Source organism: Azolla caroliniana, unplaced genomic scaffold (genome assembly GCF_043228905.1).
Source record: "Azolla caroliniana isolate FFs.n. ecotype wild unplaced genomic scaffold, voAzoCaro1.0.p SCAF_14, whole genome shotgun sequence".
Lineage (NCBI taxonomy): Eukaryota > Viridiplantae > Streptophyta > Polypodiopsida > Salviniales > Salviniaceae > Azolla > Azolla caroliniana.
The window spans coordinates 19864277-19886412 of record NW_028230449.1 but is presented as its reverse complement, the minus strand read 5'-3'; the positions used below and the strand labels follow the sequence as shown (position 1 = coordinate 19886412).

At 44.0% G+C, this 22136-nt stretch overlaps 1 protein-coding gene and 1 non-coding gene across 2 annotated transcripts; one reads left to right on the top strand and one right to left on the bottom strand.

Moving 5' to 3' along the window:
- Window positions 1–14922: 14922 nt before the first annotated feature.
- Window positions 14923–15025, bottom strand: LOC147855804 (U6 spliceosomal RNA). Its single transcript, XR_015530952.1, has one exon. It is a non-coding gene; the product is annotated as a U6 spliceosomal RNA (small nuclear RNA).
- A 1889-nt stretch (window positions 15026–16914) lies between these two features.
- LOC147855803 (putative ABC transporter C family member 15) lies at window positions 16915–22085 on the top strand. The gene is made up of 10 exons (XM_087330305.1): window positions 16915–18814; window positions 18914–19000; window positions 19094–19756; window positions 19848–20012; window positions 20150–20444; window positions 20628–20842; window positions 20919–21224; window positions 21302–21365; window positions 21602–21841; window positions 21930–22085. Exons 1-10 carry the CDS (start codon window positions 17078–17080, stop codon window positions 22019–22021), a joined length of 3864 nt encoding a protein of 1287 aa, XP_087186431.1. The 5' UTR covers window positions 16915–17077; the 3' UTR covers window positions 22022–22085.
- Window positions 22086–22136: the final 51 nt, after the last annotated feature.

The following is a 22136-nucleotide window of genomic DNA, read 5'->3' as shown; positions in this document are numbered from 1 at the left end:
TGCGGGCAACATGGGTGGAGGTGAATTAGTTGTTGGAATCGTGTCGGAGCAAGTACATAGTGGATCTTATGGCACAAACTACAGTGAATGGGCCAATCAATCGGTGCATGAGGGATTCAATGAGACCACACTGCTAGACTTGGACGTAAATAAGGACTTTGCTTACATCAGCATGTGACCCACGTTGTAGTGCCATTTTTGGCGCTGCTGTGCGACTTGCAGGTTTCAGGAACTAACTTGTTGAAGGAGGGGGGGCATTTGTTGGAGATAGAACCCCCAAGTGGCATTATCGATGTTGGCGAGTTTGGAATGGACGATTCTAGTGGGAGGCGAGGGTCGCGCCCATAGAATGCTCGAAAATGGGTGATCCGTGTTGACGTGGGTGACGAAAGGCAAGATTTGATCCTAGGTTTTGTGGCATGGATTGATGTAAGCGATAATCTCTTGCTTGAGGGTCTTGTTGAGGCATTCGGTGAGGCCATTTGCCTGAGGATGGTATTGGGACGTAAACACATGTTGGACACCTAGTTGAGTTGCAATGGTGTTGAGGATATCCCCGTGGAACTGGCGGCGCTGATCAGATAATAGTTGGATAGTGCAACCATGCTTAAAAATTACCTTGTGCAAAAATTGGGAAGCGATTGTGTACACAATGACGTCAGGGATAGCAACAGTTTCAACCCACCTGGTGAGGTATTCTATTTTGACCAGGATATACTTGTTGGCCCAGGGGGTTTTGAGAAAAGGTCCCATGAAATCCCATCTGACAAGCTCGAAAGGTGATGTGGTGCTAATGGGTTGGAGCGTTCCAACAAGCTTGCTTGCAGGTTTGATGTGTTGACCCAAAGTACATTGTTTGATGTAGGCAAAGATAGATTGCTGCATGTTGGGCCAATAATACTTGAGGCATAATTTTTCGAGATATTTGTGGAAATCGAGATGGCCTGACAATGGGTCCTCAATGGGTGGTCGTGATAAAATTGGAGGTACGTTTGTTGTAAGGCATGAGGGATGTAGAGGCAAGGCTTGTGATGCACTTGAATGAAGAACGTCAAGTTATTGCGGAGCATGAACCGCCGTTGTCAGGGAAATGGTTGGAGGGAGCGCAACTTATGGGTTATCTCTTGGATGGCGGGGTCATGTTACTGAAGTGTAGTGAGTTGTGGCAGCGGCAGCGGAAGACCAGATGGCTTAGGGAGAAATTGGACAACCTAGCAGTCACCACAAGAGAGACTATCCGAATTGGTTACACCTTTCCGATAGCAGAGGGTAAATTGAGAACCTTGGAGTGTCCATCACAACAAACGGCCCGGGGGCTGAGGTCGATAGATAAGAGAAAGCAAGGGTTGGTGGTTAGTCTCAACTGTAACCTATCCGTCGTGAAGGTATGGGTGAAAATGTTGGAAAGACCAGACGAACGCAAGTAGTTGCGTTCAGCCAACGTGAGAGTTCAGTTAATGACGGCAACCAACTGCCTTCGCTTGCCTATAACAATCGGCTTGCAGGAGGATGGTTCCTAACCCATGGTTTGAGGTGTCTGTCTACAACGTGAACGACTGGTCAAAGTTAGGATGGGTAAGCAACCCAGATTCCTGAACCATTGTTTTGAGGCAACGAAAACTCTCTTTGCAAGAAGGATCCCAAACGAATGACACTTCAAGAGTTGGCGGAGAGGAAAAGTGACAGAGGGGAGGTTCGCGATGAATCAAAGGGAAAAGGTGATCATGCCCAAAAACCGTTGCAATGTTTTTATTTAGGTGGGGAGGGATAATCGGTGATGGCAACTACCTTTGCAGGGTCCAAACAGATTTTGTTACCAACGATAGTGAGGCCGAGAAAACGAAGGTTGGTGCTTCCCCATCGACACTTCTCCCATTGGAGTTGCAAGTTATGCTTAGTTATGTGAATGAAGACTTCAACAAGGGTTTGTAGATGGTCCTCCCAAGTGGTAGTACAGATAAGCATGTCGTCGACATAAACGAGGAGGACGCGTTTACTGATAAGGGTGGCAAAGATGGAGTTCGTCATGCGTTGCAATGTGTTGCCGACATCGGATAGGCCGAACGGCATGTGGGTGAATTGGAACAACCCACGACGTGTGCGGAATGTGGTTTTGTGGGTGACAGAAGGCTTTTGGGGGATCTACAAGTATCCCGAGGCTAAATCAAGGGAGGTGAAATAATGGGAGCCACCAAGCAAATCCAAGAGGTCGTTCCCTCGAGGGAACAGGTAGATGTCATGCATCGTCACTTTGTTAAGAGGCCTAAAGTCGATGCAGAAGCGGAAGGTGCCACCATCCTTCTTAATAAGGTGGGGTTCTGAAACCCAATTGTTGGTGGAAGGAACAATAATACCTTTGTTGAGCATGTCTGTGACTGCAACATTGATGCGATCGTGGTCGAGGGGGGGATGTCGGCAGGTAGCCATGCAGATGGGAGTGGCATCCCCTATACAAATGACATGTTGTTCCAAGAAAGAGATAGTAGGAGCATGCGTGGGTTAGAGGGCTAGTGAAGAAAAACGAGCTAACAATTGGCGGATGGAGAGCAATCGCTCATGTGTACTGAGGGCCACCTGAACTTGGCTGAGGTGGGGGACATGGGGGCTATCGTGTAGGAGGGGAATCAAGGGAACTTGTGGGACAAGAAGTTCGTGGGAAACGAAGTGAATTACAGTGCGACACATGAGGAACCAATTGCAACCTAAGGTGATGGGGAAGAGTTCGTAGGGCAAGCATGAAAGTAGTGTGAGAAAGTGAGACCGTCGAAGGTGACAGTGCAACGGGCTTGCGTGCAAGAGTGCTATAGATGTTTAGTGATCGCAAAAAAGGACTCGGATGGAGGGACCAACGGATGTGGGGAGGTCTAACTGGAGACCTAAGGAGGTGCTAATGGAAGAGATACTACTACCAGAGTCTAACAAGATGGTGTGGGTGGAGTGATTGATGTTGGTAAGAGCGGTGCATACCTGCTAAGCGGAAGAGGCGAACGCTTGGACATGGGGGCTTGGCTCTTCCATCAACACCTCAGAGGTCGGTTTCCTGGGGGCTCAACTAATGATCTTGCGTCAGCCATGGTTATCAGGGCTTGTTGCTTGTGAGACGGTTGTTGCAATGACGTCGAATGTGTCCATAATTGTTGCAATAGAATCACTTTGGCCGCCCTTGGGCATCGCAATTGGGAAGGTTGCAGCGAGCCTGAAGTTGCATGGTTTGGACATCAATGTCCATGGGGGCCACTCCCTGGTACTGGGTTCATAGGTCGGTCGATGGTGGAGGGGGTCATCGTGGTTGGGAGCCGGATAGCATACAAGCTTCGATACGTTGGGTGATGAGGATGCCTTCGTTGAATGTCTTGAGACCTTGGTCCCATGCATGGTGGGTGATGTCATGGTGCAAACAGGACCATAAGAAAAAAAGCTTGACATGCTCGAGCATAGTAGGATCGGTATTAACAAGGAGTTGATTTAGATGAATATCAAATTGGCCTACTAGTTTGTTTGCTTGCTGCTACAACGTCTCGAGCTGTTCCAACGCCGTCTAGGTGGAATTTTGATGGGCAAAGTATTGTATGAGGAGATACCGGAGGATCCCCCAGTTCTCGATCACCGCACTTGCTTGTTGTACGTACTAGGTGGTGGCGACATTTTCGAGCAAGGTGCGAACTTCCAAAGCTTTCTGTACGTCGGACCATTGGTGGTAATTGGTGTAATGAATCGGATATGATTCTGTGCAATAGAATGTGTATATGTGTGTGTGTGTGTGTGTGTGTGTGTGTGTGTGTGTGTGTGTGTGTGTGTGTGTGTGTGTGTAGTCACGAGAGAGAGAGAGAGAGACGGTGCTTGTAGTGTTATCGACTTACCACTAGGGTAAGCTAATTATGATAAAAAAAAAAGAGAGAGAGAGAGAGAACACAATGTATACAGAAAACAATAAAACTGTATATAGACAAGAATAAGACAAAAAACAATTACAAAGAGGGAGAGAAAAGTGCTTATGTAGTCACCTTCTCTCTATGCACACGGAAGTTGAGTTTGATTCTCAACAACTAGAGATCATCTCAAAGTGGTCCAACCAAGCTAATACATGCTCCCACATAAAAGTTGAGTTTGATTCTTGTTGTCCGTCGGAGTAGTAACTGACGGCCAAAAGCGTAGGAATAAGAAACTATATAAAGTGTAACGTATGTAACGGTTCACGCGGGTACGCGTGAACGGCTAATTAGACCCTGCATATATAAAGGGCAGAAAACCTCGTAAGGAGGTGCGTGTAAAATTCTGGGAATTGTAAAAGAATGCCTGATAATAGAATACTATCTTCTCTAAGTTTCTGTGTATAGCTACGGCTAATTCAGTGTCTGTGTCTCAGATACGTAATCATAGTAGTACGTAAGCGCTACATGTGGTTAGGAGTCGGTTGTAGCCGTCTCCCTTTGCACACAGTGAAATCGCAGAGGTTCTCTCCTTACGTAGTACGATTAAGCTCTGTTCGTTGTTCCACACCCACCTTGGGGTCTAGGTCGAAGGACTGACCAGGGACCGTGTTTCCTAAGAGGCAACACTGTTGGCACGCTTGGTGATCTGTGTTTCCTCACAGACGAGCAACAACGAATGGATGTTTAGCCGCAGACGACTCAGAGAACCAACAAGACAAGACTAGCCAGGAACAAGGTCCGTCACACGCCAGGCAGAAGAACGCGCTCGGCAAAAGCCACGCATCGGCGACCCTAGTAATACCTGCCAGGAGCGCAAAGAGGAGTCCTTGCTCCCCAAATACCTCAACGAGGCGAGGGGACCACGCTTACCGCAGCCTCCCCATGACCTGCTCTGATCCGCCGTAGCTCCCACGATGGCCTTTGCCTACCCCCGCTTTAACGGCGAAACCGACACCGCAACTCATGTTCGCATGTTCTTGAACGTTTGGAATGCGAACCACATGGCACAGAACCTTTCCGAGACGGTGGCACACCAGTCGAAAATGACGGAGTTCGGATTAACATTAGATGGGCGTGCGGCGTTCTGGCATTCACAGATGGATTTACCGGCCATAACAACCTTCGATCAGCTCTAGTCCGCCTTCTTGCGTTTTTTCCACCAGAGGGTTCCACAACGCGAGATTCTCGGGCAGTTTTATACAATTAAGCAACTACCGACCGAGACAATCGCAGACTTCAAATTACGGTTCCAGAATTTACGACGGAAACTGGATCGAAGCCCTGTGGAGGAGGAGGCACGGGAGACATTTCTGGCAGCGTTACGCCGGCCCATCAGGGCAACGCTCAACAACAATAGCGTGAAAGGGGAAACGACGGATATGGTGATTGAACGAGCGTTACAGCTCGAGTTGGATGACGAGGAGGAGAGGTTTTTGATGTCATCCTTACGACAAGCGTTACCTCAGGATGAGGAACGTCAATTTCGTTAGGCAATCCAGTGCACGATTTGATTGAACTCAGGGCATTCCGCGGTGGAGTGCAATATGCGAATCCACTACCCAATCTACCACTCGAAGGTTCACACAGTCGACCAATGCGAGTACAATATGTTAAATAGAGCCACGCCCGCGGTCCGCAGCTTGGACACACAACGGCAACCACATCGGGTGGAACAAAGGAGGCAAGAAGACCGACCCCGGTATAGGGATCACAACCCGCGGGAGGACAAGTACAACCGGAATCGCCGGAATCACAACGAGTCCGAGGAAGAGCACCCGGAGGACGAGGATTATCGTGGACATCCGAGTTACGCCAAAGGAGGCCGGCGGTACGAACATCAACGCCCGATGAACAAACGGGGCGGCTTCAATGGCTATCGAGGTAAGCCTCGACAATATAGGGATCATCGGCGTTACGACGAAAGCTCGGGGGATGAGCGGCACCAGGAACAACGACGAGATCAACAGCAGCCACCGCGTACGTCCCGACAAACGAGGCCGGATCGCGAAGAGCAAGTAGCGCCCGGAGAACGACACACTCCACTTGGGGCCGAGAAGGGAGAATCAAGCAACCGTTGTTTTATTTGTCAGCAACCCGGACATTATGCCACACAATGCCCAGCACGCAAGGGAAAGGGGCCCGCCATCAACACGATTACGGAAGAGGTGCAACAAGTCACGACACGCTAGCAAACGAAAACGGCGGATTGGGCTGCGCAGGACGAGGTACGACGACAAGCCCAAGCTTGGGTGGAAAAAGCAAACGCGGCCAATACGGAACATATGAGACAGGAGTTCGCAAATGCAATGAAGCAAACAGAGAACGAAAAACCGGGGCCGGACCCCATTTGGCAGGTGTTAACGGGCTGTGAAATCATGCTAACTATGGAAAAACTGCTACAGCTAGTTCCACGTCTCCACCAGACCATGGAAGCACAGGTGGCGGGCATGACGGGGGCAAGCGTAGCCACAAAACTAACTGACGTCAGCGAGGGACCACCAGTGGTAGATCAGCACAACCCGGCCATTACAGTAATATCGCACAGACAGGAAGTCCCTGGATTTGTAATCGACGGCGGCTCAGGCGTCAATGTGATTAGCGCGAAAACTTGCGAACAGTTGGGCATTTCCAAATGGGAGGCGTGTCCATTCTGGCTTCGCATGGCAGATACCCGATCAGTGCGGCCGTTGGGGCTAATCTGCAAAATAGGCATCATCGTGGGCGGACACCGCTTCGACATATCGGCGGTCGTTCTCGCTTTGGACGCGCCAGCAGCGTACCCAGTGCTTCTGGGCAGACCATGGCTTCGGACAACAAATATCAAGCAGAGCTGGCAACAAGAGTGTATCAGTTTCCGGCAAGGACGCATCAAGGTTCGTGTTCCTACGGAAGGCAACACGCCCCAACCCAAGGGGATAACACCGTTATATGCGGAAGACATCAATATGCTGGCTGGGGTGGAGGATGCCGAATTAGAAGCGTACCTTGACGAACATCCTCGAATTATTCCGCTGTTCGAGATAGATGTACTACGGCAGAATATACTACGGCCATTGTTCCGAGCGAAGAGCCGTACGAACCAAACCCAGAGTCCATATTGGAACTCAGCAGAGCACGGGCGGCCTTCGAAAGGGAAATGGAGATTTCACGACGGGTCACCGCTTCCGTTCTCGACGAAGTCAATGTGGGTACGGGATCGGAACCCCGGCTCCTCTCCATAGCAAAGGAATTGAGGCCGGACCAGAGGACCACAATGATCGCACTACTCACGGAATATAAAGATGTGTTCGCATGGGCTCATGAGGATATGAAGGGGTTAGATCCCAAGTTCTATCAGCATAAGATCAATTTAGCAACGGATGCGAAACCTGTCCAGCAGCGTCGCTACCGCATGAACCCCAATTACGCGACCCGCGTGAAAGAAGAAATTGACAAGCTATTGAGGGCTGGGTTCATACGGCCAGTAAAACAAGCGACATGGCTTAGCCCGATAGTGGTGGTGCCAAAGAAAAACGGCAAAATACGGGTATGCATGGATTACCGGAAATTAAACGTCGTAACCATTACGGACGCTTTTCCCTTACCCTTCACGGATAGCGTGCTAGACGCCGTCGCAGGTCATGAGATGTACAGTTTCTTAGATGGCTTCAGTGGCTATAATCAAGTACGCATGCACCCCGATGACAAGGAGAAGACGGCATTTGTCACGGACTGGGGAGTATATGTGGCGGTCGTCATGATGTTCGGGCTAAAGACAACACCGGCAACATTCCAATGAACGATTACAGAGATCTTTGGGGAATACATTCCGGCGTTCATGCAAGTCTTTTTAGATGATTTTGCGGTATATGGGCGAACAAAAGACCATTTCTCGCACTTACGTCTCTGCCTGGAACGTTGCCGCACCGCACGCTTAAGCCTGAATCCCGCGAAATGTGCCTTCGGCGTGACCAGCGGGACTCTCCTAGGCCACATAGTCAGCAAGGAAGGAATAGCGGTCGACCCAAACAAGATCTTCGCTATTACGCAAGCTAAAACTCCGACAAATGCCAAAGCACTTAGCCGGTTTTTAGGCCAAATACGATGGCATAGTCTAATGATACGGTATTTGGCGGACTTCGCCACACCACTACACGCTGTCGTACATCGAACTCCTTTCCAATGGACTGCAACAGAGGATAAGGCCTATGAGGCACTTAAAATAATGCTCACACAGGCCCCCGTAGTACAACCTCCAATTTGGGCGAAACCATTTCACGTGTTCGTCGACGCCTCGGACACAGCAATAGGAAGCGCGCTAATGCAACTCACCGAACCAAATTGGTACAGGCCAGTATACTACGCAAGTCGTAAATTATCAGCAGCAGAGCGTAACTATTCCACAACAGAGCGGGAGGCGCTAGGGATGATCTATAGCATCAATAAATTCCGACACTATTTACTAGGACAGAAATTCACGTTCCACGTGGATCATTCGGCATTATTGTATTTGGTAAAGAAACAAGCCCTGATAGGGAAATTGGCGCGGTGGATGCTGCTGCTCCAGGAATTCGAGTTTGTAATTCAGCACCGGCCAGGGATGCAACACGCAGTGGCGGATTTTCTGAGCAAACTTGAGAATGGAAAAACAGTACAGAAAGACGACGACGATTTTCCGGACGCCGACATCTGGCAAGTAGCGACATTTGTAGAAAAAACGGAATCCACCTTTCCGGATCGATGGCTTATGGAAATGACGTACTTTTTTACTACAGGACTACCTCCACCACAATTACGCACAGACGAGAAGAAACGACTAGTCGTTCGAAGCCGTCACTTCTGCCTGGTCGAAGAGTATTTATATCACAAAGGAAGTGACGGCATTTGGCGATGTGGAGTCCGTCAGGATGAAAAAGAAGCAGTTTTACAGGAGGCACACTACGGCACGGCCGGCGGCCATTACGCAGGCAACGTGACAGCCCGCAAAATATGGCAGGCGGGCTTATGGTGGCCAACAACACAGAAGGACGCATCCGAGTATTGTAGAAAGTGTGATTTGTGCCAACGGATGGGTCAGCCCGCGAAGGACGCAAGGATGCCACACCAACCCGTGCTACCACTAGACCCTTTCCAAAAGTGGGGATTGGATTTTGTGGGGCCCTTCACACCAGCAGCAGCCCGTACGGGTAACAAATACATATTGGTAGCCACGGATTACTGTACCAAATGGGTAGAAGCAAAGGCACTATGGGAAAATACGGCGACCGTCACAGCCAAATTTCTGTACGAGCACATCTGGTGCCGGTTCGGCTGCCCGATTGAGCTCATCAGTGACCAGGGGAGCCACTTCCTCAATACGGTGGTTCGAGAACTAACACAGCATTACGCAGTCGTCCACAAGAAAAGCACGCGATACTACCCGTAGGCGAATGGATTAGCGGAATCCACGAACAAAACTTTACAGACCATTTTAAAGAAAACCGTCAATGAAAATAGAACGGATTGGGATACCAAACTCCAGAGCGCGTTATGGGCGTACAGAACTAGTTACAAAACAAGCATACGGTCAACACCGTTCCGGCTACCGTTTGGACTAGAAGCGGTAATGCCGGTCGAATTCCGGGTACCTAGTTTGTGCATTCAGGTACGGAACCGATTATCAGAAGCCAAGTCAGAGGAGGAACGGCTCTACCAACTCCTCGAACTAGGGGAGAAACGCGTCCACAGCATGGCTGTGTTGGAAGAAGAACAGCAATGGCCTAAAGCATTTGTCGATCGACATCGGAGCGCAAGGGAAAAGGAGTTCGTCGTGGGCCGAGCGGTGCTAGTTTTTCAAACACGCATGGGCCAGATGTCGGGTAACCTATGTTTCCGCTAGACCGACCCATACTGGATAATTGGAGCGGAACAGGGCACGTTCCAACTAGAAACGTTGGCTGGAGAAATAGTACGGCAAAAAGTGAATGGGTTTCGGCTCAAACCTTACCTGGGCCCTACACCACCTAACCCATTCACCGCCGTACGGGACAAAGCCGGAGAACCCGCAGCGTAAAAGGGACAGGCCCAATTGTACTATAATGTAAAAATAGGGGGTAACTAACCGTTAGGAAAAAGAAAAAAAAGAAAAGAAAAAAAGAGAAGATAGCGACTATTAAAACGACTAAAGGCATGCACAAACTCTTAGTTCAAGAACACACAGCACCACGATGGTTCACCGCCCAAGGAACCCTAAGCCACAAAAAGAAGAAAATAGAAGGTTTTCTGCACAAAGCAGAAACACAGTGTCTAGCTATCAGCGCTCCCATCGCTCCTCCTCACCTTCTTCCCCATCACATCTCAAAGCTCCAACTCACCACTGCTACTCGTCGCCTCTCCACGAACCTACCCTGGCGATGCCGATCTTCATCTCTACTGCCCTACGCTGATGGCTCGTGGAGAAGCGCCTGGATGGTTATATTCGGGTCGCAAAAGCACCTCCGCACCCGGACGCCATGGACATCGTCAGGCGGCTTAACATTGACATGGTCACAAACTCTTCCATTCGGAAGAAGTTAGACCTATCTTCACTAGGCGAAAGACATTTCGAAATACCTCCTACAAAGGCGCTGCAGCAGTATTTTGGCCCATACTCATCCTCCGCCAAAGCCTATAGAACAAAACAGATTCCGGATCCCTTCTTCCGTGAAGTGGCCAAGTTCCTACTGGAAGTAGGTTGCGTCCATGTCAATGCTTACGGGATGCCTAAATGGCAACAATTCTCAACAACTGGAGATCATCTCAAAGTGGTCCAACCAAGCTAATACATCCTCAAAGTCCAAGCCGGAGAAGGACTTCGGGCGGACCTTGGAATCTGGCCAATCTTGAGGTCGTTCCTTGTTAACAGAGAGGAAGGGGAGAGCATAGCTTGATTCGTGTTGCTGATTTGAAGCACGACGTTGGAGAGGACTTGCAAGAGTTGTTCCATTTGGAAGGGGGGTGCCCACTCATGAGGCTACGGGAAATCTAGCTGCATAGGGGTATGGTTTTGGAGGTGACGCGATGAACAAGGTGTTAGCGGCTAAAATTCTACCCTGTTTCTCCACCAATATGTGAAATCCACACAAAGATACCAAAACCACCCTACTTAGCTTCATACTTCTTGCTCAATTTATAGTCGATACAAAGGTACTCATTTGGGTTGGCTTAGCTACATGCGTACTAAACATGGTGTGCTAAAATGGTGAGTTGGCTTCACTACTTGCATGCTAAAAAGGGTGTGCTAAAAGGGTGACACAAATGAAAACATGCAAAGCACACTATGAAATATTTAGTTATTGAGGAAAGATTATTGGAACCACTAAGTACAAGTGGAAAGATGCTAAAAGAACAAAATTAGAATATTACATTGCAAACAACAAACTAGAATGTTGGGTTCTACATAAGGCAAGAAGACCTATTGATCATAATCAACCTTACCTTATTACTAACATGAGTTTTAACTCTCGTAGAGCCCTAACATTCCTCCACACTTGATCATATAATCTAGCTATTGAAGTTGCATTTATGGCCACAAAATTTGCCAAATGCAAGGATAGTAGAGGATGAGTATCACTTAATTTTTACATGCTCTGCATATAATCCAATTCGTGAAAGCTATGATGATATATTATCAAGGGGTGATGACTTGAGTGTCATGCTAAAGAAAACACCTAGAAGGTTGTGCTCATATTTGTATGCCTTATTCACACATTGAGACTTGGTGCTTCGAAATATGAATATCCCTTTTAAGGAACTTTTAAGGAAGGACACACATATGAAGAAAACTTAGAGATTTCACTCCTTGCATGTTAGAAAAGTCTACATGTCAACATTGTGAAACCATTTTTAGAAGCAAACTAGTAGTTTGCATGATGCCAAAGTAAAATCATGAAGGGTTTTCTTATAAAAGCCCCCCCTCCCTTTCTCTTCCCTTCAAATTCAACCAGCTCTATAAAGAAGAGAGAGAAAGAAATATCCTCTCTACTCATGTGTGTCTCCGTCTCTCTCCATTTTATGACGATATGTGTAGTGATTTGATGTAGCACTCACATTGCCCTCCAACTTTCCTCTCGAAGGTCATTGGTCAAAAAGACGATTATGTTCATTGGGTACATAAATTCTAACCAAATTGAAATAATCGAGGTGTGGTACAAAATTGGAGTACCAACTAGCAGCTTTAGGTAAGGCTTCTTTTGCATAGCCTAGCATATAACATAAAAATACTAGTTGGTGATTTGTTCTCTCCCTCTTTCATAAATAGTAATGTATTAATGCGGAGAGTCACAATAGAATCGATCCAATATGATATCATATAGTCACCACCAATTCAATTATGGTTCCCCTGACATCCCTCATATTTAGGTATAGCGTTATGGACCTATGTAGACCCATGTGATAAAGGCCAATGCAAATGACTAATATGATGCCTTGCTAAACTCTAATTCCCTAATTTCTCCTTGTGTCAACCTCCTTGAAGTCTCCAATAAGGAGACCTACCACACGAATATGACTTTTAATTGTCTAATGTGTCTTTCAACCCCACATTCAAAATAAAATATAAAGGCATTCCGCGTACACCAATTACACCCTAATCCCTAATACCTTCAACATTGAAAAGCTATCTCAAAATGTGGAGAAGGCATTCTCAACTCCAAATGAGCAAACACCCATTGATATGGGGATTTTGACATTCTACTTATAGAAGCCCACTCAATAGATATAAATTTCCAAAGAGGCCTTGTTACTTAACAACTAGTAAATCAATGTCAACTATGTTTCTCTGAAACAAACCCAATTCCAGAAGCGACACTTCATCTTCGCAACGTAACTTCTAGAGGTAATCCACCCACCACAACTCTCCAAATAAATATCTTAGCTCTAAAATGGAAATGAGATTGTCACCTCATTTGTACCACACTTTGCCACCACTTATAAGATCTTGTGATTCCGCTTTCTTTATTGGCCCATTCTATCATACATATTTACCTCTAAATTTCTTAATGATATACATAATTTCTTTTTACTTGGGAAAAACTTTAAGACATGCAAATGTTCAATTTACCTCAGGAAAATCTTGAGTTGGGTCTTGCAAATCTACCATTTCTTGCAACAAATACCATATCTCATGGTAACTTCTACGAACACAAAACCTTGTCCTAGTTGTCTTAAAATCCATTAATTTTATTTTGATTCCCAACCTCACATCTTGTATTAACCAAGTTGACGATTGTCATACATATAAACTTGGTTATAGGGATTGATTATCCTCCCATCCCAAAAGATCATATGTTGGCATTCATTGCATATAGGATGTCCAATGTCAATCTTTTTAGTCTCACTCTGCTTCTTTGTGATTAGTTATAGGTCTTCATGGCTCGAACCATTGTAATGTTTTCAGCCTAATCATTTCGTCATGTATGCAGAAGTTCTACTAATGAAGTAATTTTTTTGGAAAAAAAAAGATGAGATGTTGCCAACACCGTCAACTACAAAGAACTTGTATTTTCCCTTCTAAGTGATGAATGCCACTCTAAAAATTCCAAGACACTCTAGAGAGTTATCAATGACTCTACACATTTACTTTTTCTATCAATACTTTTTCAATGACCCATCCATCTCTCCATGTTTATCTAGGCCTAAGTCCTCCTTGTGTACTTGTGAACTTAAATAGAGTGGCCACCCATCATGATTTTGTCATGAATGATATTGTGCAAAGAATCCACCACACATGAGATCATCCATGTTGAATTGCCAACACACCCATAATGGTATGTATTATTCTAGAGAGTGAACCTCATCAACCAGGTTTGATGCAGGCCACCTCAAAGAATGACAAGTGAGGCATTTAAAGTATTGAAGTGATGGTGAGAACATGATGTGCAAATGGATCACAGTACTTATGACACATACTTTGAGAACTAATGACTCTTTCACATCTCATGCACCTTTCCAAAATGATGAACGGAACAAGGTATTGCAACAAGATTTATGGTGTACCTTCGTACCCAAAGAAAATTTTGAGCCTAAGGGAGTCATTTCTCCATAGATGGCCTACTAGAAATATAATTTTATCAACCTTTTAGAGGATGGATTCATACAAAGAGAGATGTACATTTTCAAAGGAAGTTAATCACCTTTTGTGCTTATGTGGAATACAATGACAATTGCATAGAATAAAATTCTTATGTTGCTCTTTTCATCCACCAACAATGTTTCGAGGAGTTACCATTGAGCGAATAGAGGAATGTCAACGAGTACTAGAATATGGGTAGTTCTTTACTATTGTTTCAATGTGGATATATTGAAATCATCCATAGTTGTATCATGATTTGTCTCATAGTCCGATATATATCATACTAAAGTATACAAGTGAAGCCACTCAATATGGTAGTTCTATCTTTCTTTCTTTTTCCAAAAAACGCATTACTTCGCATTAGTTAGCAAAATAAGTACATTAAAGACCATCAAATTTCAGCAAAATTCACTGTGGCCTTCTCACCAAAGTGATAATAGTCCTTGACTCCCCACCCCCTCATTTACAAGTATCCCATCAACTCTTTTAACATGGTAATTAACTTGTAACACAACTATACATATTTACATCTCCTGGTCACTAATGGAAGCCATTGGCAGAAACAGCCATTTGGGTGCTTGGTAGTTCCAGGCCCAAATGATGATCTTACCACCATAGGAGAACTGCCCCATTTCAGCAGAAACTTTGACCGAGCTCTTTTTGCTTCATCCGATTCCCCTGGAATCACGTTGTACCGTCCCCACAACCACGATACCAGCTTGAACCAAATGTTTAACAACACCTCACCGCTTGAGAACTTTTGTTGTTGAAAAACAAACTTACAAGTCGAAATGTGCCAGACCGATAAGCAAGCCACCATCATCCATATCTCCTCAAAAAATGCAAAGTTTGTGCCAGGTCAAACTCCAACACATTGAAACACGTTGCCACCCTGCACTATAAATCCATGACCATGGGGGTAAAAATTTGGACCAATTCTTGATTTGTGCGTGTCATCCTTGCACAGGGACCATGCTAATCTTCTCTATATCATTCCAATTTTATAAGATGTCCCCGAAGGAACTGTAGCTCTATCATATTAGTCTAAACTTGTTTATTACAAAGGGAAGCGTCTAAACTTTCATCTAACCTAGTGGAAGGCGATTGTGTAAACCAAGGCCTCTCTCTTGTATTCCCTTTTATCTCTTCGTATTTGGTTGCCTTTACATAGGGTCTCTAAGCTCTATTCTTTTGACACCCCCGAGCCTCTAGTATTTGCTCATATGGCATTATCAATGCTCAAAATGCCTCTATTGCTTCTGCTCATGCATCTTTGACATTACTTGTTACTTTTTCATACTTTTCCTCCCTCTTTCAATGTCATGTGTGGCCAAATGTGCTCCTCTAGGTCATCCCTCCCATGTGCTGAGTTTCAATATACAACATCTACCAATACACCATCATCTTTACACAATTGAAATTTAGATTTTAAAATGGAAGCATTCGTGAATCTATAAAAAATAAATTGTGGAGTCTGACCAAAATATTTATGTTTTGTTGAAATAGAATGCTTTCACATTGTCCTTACGTAATGCGTGATTGATCGCAAACTAAAAGATATTTAAGATCTTTTATAAGGAATTCAACATCAAATTCATTGTTTCTCAAAGAAAAAACTTTACTCATCTTATTTATATTCTAATCGAGCATCAATACATTAATCATAGTAACATGCAAAAATAGACTTTGGGCTTGTGCATTGAGACCTAATGTCTTGAATTGGTCCTCTTTGTGAGCAAAGAGCTATAGTGGTGTTTTCAATCTACAATGAAGGTATTTAGCTCTGTATATTTCCACATAAGTAAGAGAAAAAAAAGACATTTGGAATATTTTTGGTAAAAAAAAACTACGCATTGTAAAAAAAAACAAAAAGGGGAAAAATGGCTAGTAGGAACAGTTACTTTCGAATTGACTTTTTTAGTCAAAGAAAAGTAAGCATGAATTCATTCGAATAGTTTTATGTTATATTCCAAGCATATCACGTACTTCTTAAAAAGAAGACAGTCGAACCCAAGTTGTCTCTCGTACTCATACCCCTCAATAGAACTATGGGCGTTCACATGTCTACTCTATCACGGTGACTAATATATATTCATGTATACAACACATTAAAGTAAAATGGTATGCACCATTACAAAATGGACATTAATCTTGGCGGTGCACACACGACTCTCCTCTGAAACGCTAGTCACCGGCGCGAATGAAAACATTGACATTGAGATTACATCCACTAGTAGCACCCCATCCAAGATTAGTAGATTACTTAGTTAGCATGGGCGAGTTGCGCACAGCTCCCCTCGATTCGATGATTACTTATATTGGAACCCAGAAACCGTTAAACCATGGCTTAACGGGTTCGGTGCGGTTTATAGCTACAGCCTACAGATTACTTATAGCATAGACAAGCCTCGCGCAGCTCCCCTCAATTTGATGATTACTTACTGTATTGGTCAAGGGTCAAGGGTCAAGGGTCAAGGGTCAAGGGTCAAAGGTCAAGAGTTATTGTCAAGGGTCTGGAGTGGTGATTTTCTCGAAAAATGACCGTACGTACGGAACCACGCAGGACAGCCCACAGGTATCTCTTTTTTTGTCTTTTCTTTTCTTTTCTTTTCTTTGCAGTTTCCGTGGGTGGTTGGGGAGTAGGATGATGACGACAGACCAACATGTGGTCTCTCTGTCATGTCAGAGTGTGTGCTTGGTAAAGTGGTACTGTAATTTGTGTCAATGGTTACTGTGCGTTGATAATATTGATGATGAGTAATGCTTGAGCATCTACAGTTTTTGCTGCTATCTATCCATAATGTCGACATTATATGCTCAAGCTTTCAACCAAAGAACACTATTAATTGGAGAGAAAGAGTGGTGTGTGTGTGTGTGTGTGTGTGTGAGAGAGAGAGAGAGAGAGGAAGTTTTTAGGGTTTGTGGTTTAGGGTTTAGGGTTCACTGTGAGAGAGAGCTTGCCATTGCCCTAGCTATGGCCACATAAATTACGGAGGATTTAGGGCTTTAAGTTTAGGGCTTTAGGGTGAGAGAGTGTGTGTGTGTGTGTGTTAAGCTTGCCTTTGCTTTATAAGCTATGGATGAAGTGCCACTTCTTAGTCGAAATCAATCCGATGCAGAAAACCAAGCAAGCCGTCCCTTATATGAAAGAGCTGGTTTCTTCAGCTTGCTCACATTCTCTTGGCTAAATCCATTACTCTCATTGGGCTACAAAAGAACACTAGAATTTCACCACATTCCTCCGCTCTCAATACTAGACACCGCCCAGACCACACTCGAAAACTTGTTGAAAAGCTGGAAAAACAACAAAGCCTCACCAAGCTTGATCAAGTGCTTAGCATTGACATATTACAAAGAAGCATTGATTAGTGCATTGTATGCTGGAATCTACACAAGTTTTTCCTATGTAGGTCCTTTCTTGATAAATAGCTTTGTAAATACCCTTTCTGGCACAACTGTCCCTCCATTTCAAGGCTACTTGCTCATGCTTGTGTTCATATTCTTTGGAGCAAAGCTTATAGAAAGCATTGCACAAAGACACTGGTACTTTGGAGCTCAAAAAATGGGACTTCGAATACGAGCTTCATTAACATCTATGGTATATCGAAAAGGGTTAGTGTTATCAAGAAAATCACAACTACAACATTCTAATGGAGAGGTAATGAACTATGTCGGAGTCGACATTCAAAGGATTGCAGATTTTTCCATCTATTTGCAGGACATATGGCTTCTCCCATTGCATATTCTTTTGTCACTTTCAATTCTTTATATGAATCTTGGCTCAGCTGCTCGAGCGGCTTTTGTTGCGACTGCATTGAGCATGGTTGCAAACCTTCCTTTCTCCAAGCTACAGGAGAGGTTCCAAACAAAAATCATGGAAGCAAAAGATGTAAGGATGAAATTGATGTCAGAAGTGCTTAAGGGCATGAGAATATTAAAGCTCCAAGCATGGGAGATAAGATATCTTGAAAAAGTAGAAGCTTTGAGACAAGCTGAATATGCTTGCATTTCCAAGTTCCTATTCACTCAAGCGGCGTCGCTTGGTCTTTTCTGGGGAGCACCTGTAATAGTAGCCGTGGTGACTTTTAGCTCTTGTATGCTAATGGGAATACCACTAACAACAGGAAGAGTGCTTTCAGCATTAGCAACACTGAGGATCATGCAAGAACCTATCCGCAATCTTCCTGACCTACTCTCGATGTTGGCTCAAACTAAAGTTTCCTTGGACCGAATCAAGAAATTCCTCAACGAACAAGAGCTGCAACTCAATGCAGTGGATTATGTGAGTAATGCAGGCGAAGATACGATGGCGGTGGAGCTCAGTAATGCATCATTCAGCTGGGGTGATGATGATACAAGCTATCCTATCGTGAGAGAATTGAATGTGCATATTAAAAGAGGAAGCAGAGTGGCGGTGTGTGGAATGGTTGGATCAGGAAAGTCTAGTTTTCTTTCATGTATCTTGGGTGAGATTCCAAGGATCTCTGGCCTTGCCAAAGTACGAGGGAGGATAGCTTATGTGGCGCAATCGGCATGGATCCAGACTGGAAAGGTTGTAGATAATATCCTCTTTGGAAATCCTATGGATAGAGAAAAATATGAAGCTGTATTGAGTGCATGTGCTCTAGTGAAAGATCTTGAACTATTTTCACATGGAGATGAGACCGAAATTGGTGAAAAGGGCATCAATTTGAGTGGTGGGCAGAAGCAAAGAATTCAACTAGCTCGTGCGATGTATGATGATGCAGACATATACATTTTGGATGATCCGTTTAGTGCTGTAGATGCTCATACGGGAGTACACTTGTTCAAGGTAAATTGTTTTCATTCATTTTAGATACACATTATAACAAACCATCCTATGGTCCTTACCAATTCACCTGTATAGATTACTCACAACTCTCTTCTGCAGGAGTGCATTTTGGGTGCCCTTGCTAACAAGACTGTGATATATGCAACACATCAAATCGAATTTCTGCCTGCTGCAGATGTCATTCTGGTAAAACTCGAGATTGTAGAGTGATGATTTTCGTACCGGAAAATATGCCTGCACATTTTATGATTGATAGTGGCTGCAAATTTTACCTTATAGGTGCTTCAAGATGGAGAAATTGTTGAGTCTGGGAGTTACAAGGATCTTCAAGTCATGGGTTCAAAGTTTAGCGCTTTAACTGGAGCTCATGCAAGGTCACTTGATGCATTGGGAGTTGCAGATGTCTTTGAAGATTCACTTGAAAACATTGATAAGTGTTCATGTACGAGGAAAGATGTGGTGAATGAGTTGGATAACATATTAAAAGAGGATCCTCGAGATGAAGGGGATGTAGTGGATGTGATGGATGTTAAAGAATCTGAAATGGCACAACTAGTAGAGGATGAGAAAACTGAGATTGGGAAAGTTAACATCTTGGTGTACTGGGATTTGATGCGTGCAGCATATGGAGGTGCCTTTATCCCTATAATTCTTGTAGCACAAACGATGTTTCAATGTCTGCAAATTGCAAGTAATTACTGGATAGCATGGGCTACACCAGAGACAGTAACTGAGGAGCCAGCGATCAGCGTGCAACACATGCTTTTTGTGTATATGCTCTTGTCTTTTGGAAGTGCTGCATGCGTAATAGTAAGAACTTTCTCCATGGCAGCAGTGACATTAAAAACGGGGCAGAACTTCTTCACAAGAATGCTTCATTCTATATTTCATGCTTCCATGGCATTCCTTGATTCTACACCAATTGGACGCATTTTAAACCGTGTAAGAATATGTGCCTTGTTTGTTACCATAGTTTTGAGAAGCTATTAGTTCTAACATTTCAGGGGCCTAACATGTGTTGAGTTTTGAGTAGGCGTCTGCCGATCAAAGTGCATTGGATTTAGAAGTTTCACTTAGGCTTGGAGGTGTAGTGTTCTCCTTCATACAACTTGTTGGCATTGTTGCGGTGATTTGTCAGGCTGAATGGGCACTGGTTTTACTTTTTATCCCAGTTTTGAGTTTGTGCATATGGCTGCAGGTAAAATCCTTAACGAAATAAATTTCATGAGCATATACTGAAGCATCATATGTTTTCTCTTTAGATTCATAGAGATCCAAATGATATTACACTTTGGGCCCAGTTCATATTGTTTGTTGTGAATTTTATTGATGCAGCGTTATTATGTATCATCTGCTCGACAGCTAGCCCGGTTAGTGGGTGTCCATAAGTCTCCTATATTGCAACATTTCGGAGAAACGATCACTGGAGCTTCCACTATCCGAGGATTTAGTAAACAGGGCCAATTTACGAAAAGAAATTTGGATTTGATTGATTATTATTCAAGACCCCTTTTGCACAACTTTGCATCAATGGAGTGGCTTTGCTTTCGCTTGGATTTCCTGACAAACTGTGTCTTCACAGTATCCCTACTCGTCATCGTTAGCTTACCTGAAGGAGCCATTGATCCAAGTATGAAAGAGTTCTAGACCTATCTATATCCTTCAAAACCTTATTTCATTGGGGGCTAAAAAATACCAAACACCCCTAACGGTTTGGAGATGACTAGAGATACCTACCCCTATGTCTGTTTAGTTTTGCCACTTAAATATGCTTTTACTTTATTTGACACTATTTGATGCTATAATAATGCAGGTCTTGCTGGACTAGCTGTAACCTACGGATTGAATTTAAATATCATACAGTCATGGGTAACATGGAATCTATGTAATCTTGAGAATAAAATAATATCAGTGGAGCGGATTCAACAGTATACAAATATTCCTAGTGAGGCACCACTAGTTATTCCGGACTCACGACCCCCAAAGCAGTGGCCATCAATAGGAACCATTGATTTAATTGACCTTACGGTATGATAACGTTTCTACCAGCGATGAATGTATGGTGATATGGATTGAAATGCATTGATTAGTTTATTTTTGTCAGGTTCGATATGGACCAAACTTGCCATTGGTGTTACATGGGATTAGCTGCACTTTCGCTGGTGGGAAAAAAATTGGAATTGTTGGGAGAACTGGCAGTGGAAAGTCCACATTAATCCAAGCTCTTTTCCGACTAATAGAGCCTACCGAAGGGAAGATATTCATAGATGGTTTGGATATCACTTCAATTGGGCTTCATGATTTGAGATCATGCCTTAGTATCATTCCTCAAGACCCTATAATGTTTGAAGGAAGTATAAGGACCAATCTTGATCCACTTGGAGAGCACACAGAAGAAGAATTATGGCAGGTGTGTAGGGTGGGGCTTGTGCATTGTATTGTCATAGTATGAAATATAATAGTCTTTATTTTTATTGTCACTTCCAGGCTCTAGAGAAAAGTCAACTTCGTCATGTTGTACAAACGAAAGATAAGAAACTTGATGCTTCAGGTTTTTCTCTCCCCCCCACCTCAAACTAAGTAAAGTTTGTGATTCATTTAACTATGAGACTGACACGAATATGTGTACATGAATGATCAAACTACATCTAGAAACAGTAATCATAATTATGGCAATAAAATGTTCTCACAAACTTACCCTATCCAAAATATCTAGCCCATCGTGTTGTGTACACTATATAGCTAGACCTCTAAATGTTGCCTATGGTTATATAATCTATTCCACAGTTACAGAGAATGGTGAAAATTGGAGTGTCGGGCAGCGTCAACTAATCTGTCTCGCACGCGTATTGTTGAAGAAGACAAGTATACTTGTCCTGGATGAGGCTACAGCTTCTGTTGATTCATTCACTGATGGAGTAATTCAAGACACAATAAGGACCGAGTTCACAAATAACACCGTGGTTGCAATTGCACATCGTATCCCGACAGTAATAAACAGCGACATGATTCTAATGTTGAGTGATGGTATAGCGATTTAACTTTACATATATAAATGGCATGCAGCTAAATGTTGATTACGGACTTGGTCTTAATCTTTTGTTCTAATTTGTAGGAAGAATCGTGGAATATGATCAGCCGACAACTCTCATGAAGAATGAATCCAGCCTTTTCTCGAAACTTGTTACTGACTTTTATAAAACATAAGTTAGGCTTATATAAATTTTCCATGTGATATGAACAATGCTAAAATGCAGTACCTCAACATGAATCAAAAGTACACAAAACTAGCAAAGTACTACCGAAATGTATTTGATATAGA

Bases quoted from the DNA above. Each gene is read 5' to 3' on its own strand.
- LOC147855803 (XM_087330305.1), top strand. From the start codon at position 17,078: ATGGATGAAGTGCCACTTCTTAGTCGAAATCAATCCGATGCAGAAAAC. The intron at 20,843-20,918 runs GTATGATAACGT...TATTTTTGTCAG, and splicing joins TTGATTTAATTGACCTTACG to GTTCGATATGGACCAAACTT. The intron at 21,366-21,601 runs GTTTTTCTCTCC...TCTATTCCACAG, and splicing joins TAAGAAACTTGATGCTTCAG to TTACAGAGAATGGTGAAAAT.